The sequence below is a fragment of the Priapulus caudatus genome, unplaced genomic scaffold, assembly GCF_000485595.1.
Source record: "Priapulus caudatus unplaced genomic scaffold, Priapulus_caudatus-5.0.1 Scaffold197, whole genome shotgun sequence".
Classification (NCBI taxonomy): Eukaryota; Metazoa; Priapulida; class Priapulimorpha; order Priapulimorphida; family Priapulidae; genus Priapulus; species Priapulus caudatus.
In genome coordinates, this window is record NW_014577258.1 from 867,467 (window position 1) to 873,545 (window position 6,079).

Consider the following 6,079-nt stretch of genomic DNA (forward strand, 5'->3'; position numbering starts at 1 on the left):
AGTTTGCGAGTTCAGTTCTGAGAGCACTCCCCGTCGCAAGCACACAGTGGTGTGCATTCCAGACTGGCCTTCTTCACTCACACCTCTTGATGCAGCCCTTCTGGCATTTGCAGGAGATAAGCTCCCGGCAGACCTTGGATGCCTCGGGAAGCGTTGTCCAAAGAGGTTCGTACATGTTGCTGGTCTTGATCCAACCCCAGTCGATTGGTGATGGCAATGTTGGTGCAGGAACCAGGGCCTGACCCCAGACATGTCCGCCTTGGTATATTGCTCGTCGGACGTGCTGCCTCAGGGCTGCCCTTTCGGTGGGATCAGCTGGACATTGCTCTTTTTTGCAAACAGTTTGCGGCGTGCCTTGTCGATATCGGTTGCGGTGCTTGTTCTGTCGTAAAGCAGGATGACGAACCTCTCGATTGTGTGCATGGCATCTTCATCAATATGATCTGGTGCAGTGGAGAGGTCAGTGAGTGTCTGGGTCAGCTGAGGTAGAGCTGTCCACACTGCCCATGCTGTCCTCTTGCCATGTCCGGCGAAGCAGGAGACCGTGTCGCAGCCCGTCAAAGCATAAAACACCAGTAGTGCCTGTGCTTTCTCAGGGCCCAGAGCCCGTGCTATCTCATAGGCTGCCAAAAACCGAAAAGCCTTGCCCGTGCCGAAGGACTTTATCTAACTTCATCTAACTTCTGTGTCTTTTGGGTGTCTGCTGGCGGCCATTTTGGAAAATGGCCGCCACGGCCGCCAGGTGGCAGTTGGGCGATGGCTCCACATTAAAATTTGTTCATAATATATTGGTCTACCTCTTTGCCAAAATTGGTGCTTTTGTTAAAAAATGCACAATAGGTTTAAATATCCTATGTAAACCGCCCTACTACTAGGCGTGACAGGAAGCGTGATAGCAGGAATAATAGCAAGGATGACAGCGGGGGTGACAGCAGGAATGACAGCGGGAGTGACAGCAGAGATGACACGCCGGACGATGGATTTAGTTAACCTTGTAATAATAGTTCAGTCGTGCAGCATCACTGTGTCTGGGCTCATAACATCGCCACGTCACAGCTATTATAAACAATATACGACCCCCCGCACGCTCGCTCGCTCGCTCGCACGCACGCACGCACACTCGCACTCACTCACACACGCACGATCGCACTCACTCGCACACACACGCTCGCACTCACTCACACACGCACGATCGCACTCACTAGCACATGCACGCACTCACTCACGCACGCACGCACTCGCGCACGCACGCACGCACTCGCGCACGCACGCACGCACTCGCGCACGCACGCACGCACGCTCGCACGCTCTCACTCACGCACGCACTCACGCACGCAACCACGCTAGCACTCACGCACGCTAGCACTCACGCACGCACGAACGCACGAACGCAAACGATTATCTCGGGTACCAAGAGAGAGACGCAGGTGCGTTTTACCTCCCCCCTCTTTCTCTCTCGGCCTCCCCCTCTCTCCTTATTTACTTATATAACTCGCACTCACTCTCTCGCTGTCTGTCGCGGCACCTTCAGATGCACGCGAGATGGCCATTAATTAAGAAGGCGGCGGGGCATAACTCATGAACATGCTGTAATTAACCACGTGCGTGCGGACGCAGACGCTGCTGCGTGCGCTCGTCATTGCTCGATTAGTTCGTAACGTGAGACGCAGGCGGTCGCGAGTAGCTTGTAAACACGGCTACACTATAGGTGCTTCCCGCACTGATGCGACGGCGCCCACTACACAAGCAGTGTATGTATGTAACATGACGAGGAGCGAACCACAGTGAGCAGTCTAAACTAATGAACGGAGAAAGCGACGGAGAGAGAGGGGGAGGGAGAAAAGTAAATGTGTGAGCGCGGGGGGAAGAAGGTAATAGAGCTAGCTAGCGATGGATACGTAGAGAGGGGAAGAGGGAGAGAGAGATGGATATATCGAGATAGAGAAAGAAAGTGAGAGAGAGGGGAGAGAGTAAATATAAGGGAAAGGGGAGAGAGTAATAGACCTAGCGTAAGTCGTCAGTGAGAGGGGGAGAGAGCGCGCGAGAGAGAGCGTGTAAGAGAGAGAAAGAGAGAGAGAGAGAGAGAGAGAGAGAGAGGCAGAATAGAAATAACTGAGTGACTAATAGAAATAGAAATAACTAACTAACCAACTAAGTAACTAACTAAGTAAGAAAGGCGTCTGTATGTGTAAAATTTATCCGATCTTCTTTTTTGTGCTGCTTTCCGCTCTCGTCCGTCCTTCGCTGCGTAGACGCGTATACGTGATTCATCGACGCTACCGATCCAAACATCCTCTGATTCTGTCTCTACTTATTACATTGTGTGTGTGTGTGCGTGTGCGTGCGCGTGCGCGTGTGCGTGCGTGCGTGCGCTCGTGTGTGTGTGCGCGCGCGCGCGTGTGTGTGTGTGTGCGTGTGTGCGCGCGTGCGTGCCTACATTGTGCGTGTCCGATGTATTACACCTCACACCGGTGTATATACGCTGTGTATGTGACGGCGACGTACCCGTGTATTCGCATAGACGTCTGTACCGTGCATTATAGCGACACAGCGATACAGTCGCCGCACCGCAGCCACCCACTGGCTAATCTAGATTCCGCATGGCACGTCGGGCGGGCACCCGTCCGTCGACCGATATCAAATTGAATTCCAAATCTGAAATTCGCGACAATACGTTATAGTTCGACTATTGTGTTTCGTACGGCGGTGTGCGTCTGTCACGCTGGGGCTCGGCCCGCGGGCGTGACAGCGGCGTAGCACGGGGGCAGGGAGAAGGGCAGTAGTGCGTAGTAAGGGAATAACGGGAGGGGGATAGTAAGGGAATAACGGGAGGGGGATAGTAAGGGAATAACGGGGGCATAACAGGAGGTTGCTGGGGGGGGGGATAATGGTCCGACAGAATCGACGACAGATATTAATTACACTCGCTGATGTAATCGGCGTTGATGTATTGCATGTAAAGTGCAAAAACGGTGGCTTCAACATTGCCCCACACACGCTATGGATCCGGCTCATGCATGTGTTCTCATGCCAAGCTACTGTTGCTGCTGCAACTGTTACTGCTGCTGCTACTGCTACTGCTGCTACTACTGTTACTGCTGCTGCTGCATGCTGCTGCTGTTACTGCTGCTGCTACTGCTGTTGCTGCCGCCGCTACAACTACTACTACTAGTGTTGCTGCTGTTGTTGTTGTTGCTGCTGCTGCTACTGCTGCTACTGCTAATGCCGCTGGTGCTACTGCTGATGCTGCTGATGCTGTTACTACTGCTGCTGATGTTACTGCTGTTGCTGCTGCTGCTGCTGCTGCTGCTGCTATTACTGCTCACTTAAACGTCCCATCGGGATCGACTGGCGCGAATGTAAATAAACCATGCAGCCACTGGTCTGCGGTTTTCTCCGTCGCTCCTTCTCGCCCCGCCCGCACACCTCGCGAGTCCCTCTTACCACCAGACACACACACCTGCAGATACACGCAGGTACACGCAGGTACACGGAGATACACGCACGTACACGCGGTACACGCACGTACACGCACGTACACGCACATACACGCGGGTACACGCACCTACACGCAGATACACGCCCGTACACCACGCGGGTACACGCACGTACACGCCGGTACACGCACGTGCACGCGGGTACACACACGTACACGCACGTACACGCGGGTACACGCACGTACACGCGGGTACACGCACTTAGCTGAGAAACGCCGGCCGATTGCGTTCCTAGCAACGTACGCGCTACCGCACATTCCGTCATGCCTCTGTGCGCATGTGCAGTAGGTATACGTTTGATTTGTCGATTGACGAGCCTCGGCAATTGCTCAATTGTCCATTCCATGATTCAAGACGCCTATTCGTGCCTTTGATTTGTCAATTGGCGATTCAATTTGGCAATTCGTTATTTTATTGCTCAATTGAACGTTTGAATGATTAAACGACTGTTCAATTAAACAATCAATCGATCAATTGAACGTTTAAATGATTAAAACGCACGCGCGTACGGGACACACTCTCACACTTGTATCGGTCAATAAATAATTGGTCTTGCGTCTTACGCAAACAGTTGCTTAAAATGACCAATTTCCACGGTGAACGGAATCCGCTGCGTGTATACATATCCAGGGCAATAGCTGCGGGCGTGTTTGCGTTCTCTATTGCCACCACGTCTCTCTCTCTCTCTCTCTCTCACACCTACTCGCACCTGTATGCCATTCGCAGTTTCCCATCTACCGCCTGAAAACATGTATATAGGCGCAACGCAAAGATTATTCTAGAATTATTATAAACGATCATGTTTATTGCACTAAAACAAGACGGTACACGCACTATATACCGTCCTATACGTATAACACTTATACGTATAACACTTCTACGTATATTACGTGCCTGCAATACGAAACAACTCATCTACGTTCGCATGCCAATACGCGATACTGCCACGATAACGTACGTAGTGTATACACTTCTATATAACAGGACTGTGAGCAGGACCATGGTCTCTGAGAGCACGGCAGACGACACGTTAGAATTACAACGTACAACGAAGATGATACAGAAAATGGGAATAATATCACACGCGCGCGTGTGCGTGCCTGCGTGTGCGCACGCGCGCATGCGTGTGAGTGCGCGCACGTGTCTGCGTGCGCATGTACGCGAGCGTGTCAATGTGTATGTCTGAGCAAGCGAAAATTCACAAGTTATATTATGCTATGACACCGTTGTTAGAACTACATCATGACAGACCAGCACAGATGGAAAGCAATACAGCTAACGAGAGCGCATACCTTGCTCGTTCTTAACATAGATCAAACCGCGACTTGATATGCACACATTCTATGATATCGCGCGTGAACACCACGCTGCAGATAACCACCAAAAAGCCGAAAAATCGCACGATAGATTGAATATAGATTATCGATAATAACACGATTGATCATAGAACAACGATTCGATGAGAAAGTTCGTCTGCAAAACTCGCATTAATCGTATCGGCGAAGTTCGATTATATCGATTACATTGAATTGCTATCGATGCGACGTGACCACATTCACACCTATACGGCACTCTGTAGGAGGGATCTATCTGTACAAGAGCGGGAGTCTAGCGTGGCGGCGATAGCTTCTAAAAAATCGATAATACTGCAAAGAGAAACACCGACACACCAGCGCATCTACACCTTATACGTACTGCAAACACCCGCGTCGCGCGGTGTGTGTGCGTGCGTGCGCGTGCGTGTGAGTGTGTGCGCGTGCGTGCGCGTGCGTGTGAGTGCGTGAGCGTGTGTGTGTGCGTGCTGTAGGGAAAAGGAATTATGTCAACTTACTCATCACACACGTACGCTCAGACGCACAAGCACGCACGCACTCACGCACGCACGCACACACACAGCGCTAGGGTTTGTGTAACATGATATGATGTCATATATGTGATATGATGATGCAAGTACAGGGTGTGAACGCTGGCTGTCCCTATACATAATAAACAACATCAGTACCGAGCCCACACGATAGACACTGCAACAACCACACCCACCCCCTGTCAAAAAGCAACTGTTTGCAGTGTTTGGTTTAGTTCGCTTGCTTGTATAAACGCTATCCACACGAACGCACACACGCACGCACGCACGCGCACGCACGCACGCACGCGCACGCACGCACGAGCGAAGGCGACAATAAACAATAGTGTCACTAGAAACCACTAGAGGAGATATGTAGTACAGTAACAACACTACAGAGAGGTAAACAGGGCAGTGATAGTAAAGGGCGGGTTATGCCGTGACCTAACGCAACCACATACACGCGATCACGCACACACATACGCACGCACGCACGCACACACACACGCACACACGCACGCACAGCGAAAAAAAGCACCCGCGATCAGGCCACATACTCAACACACAGGCTTTACAGTGAAAAACTCTGTAATCGTGCTAAAAGTGACGCCAACATAAACTGCGATAAACTGTATACATGAATAACATGTAACCAGCAGTAAACACTACGCAGCAGAAGAAACAGTAGCAACAGCAACAGCAGCAGCAGCAGCAGCAGAAACAGTAGCAGCAGCAGCAG

The 6,079-nt window shown here is 51.3% G+C and overlaps 1 protein-coding gene across 1 annotated transcript in view; it reads right to left on the reverse strand.

Annotated features, from left to right (window-relative positions):
- Positions 1 to 288: 288 nt before the first annotated feature.
- LOC106807138 overlaps positions 289 to 6,079 on the reverse strand; it is a 45,991-nt gene continuing 40,200 nt past the window's right edge. The window contains exon 7 of the mRNA XM_014809400.1: positions 289 to 591. Coding sequence (XP_014664886.1) covers positions 289 to 591 — 303 coding nt within the window. The remainder of the gene's footprint in view (positions 592 to 6,079) is intronic.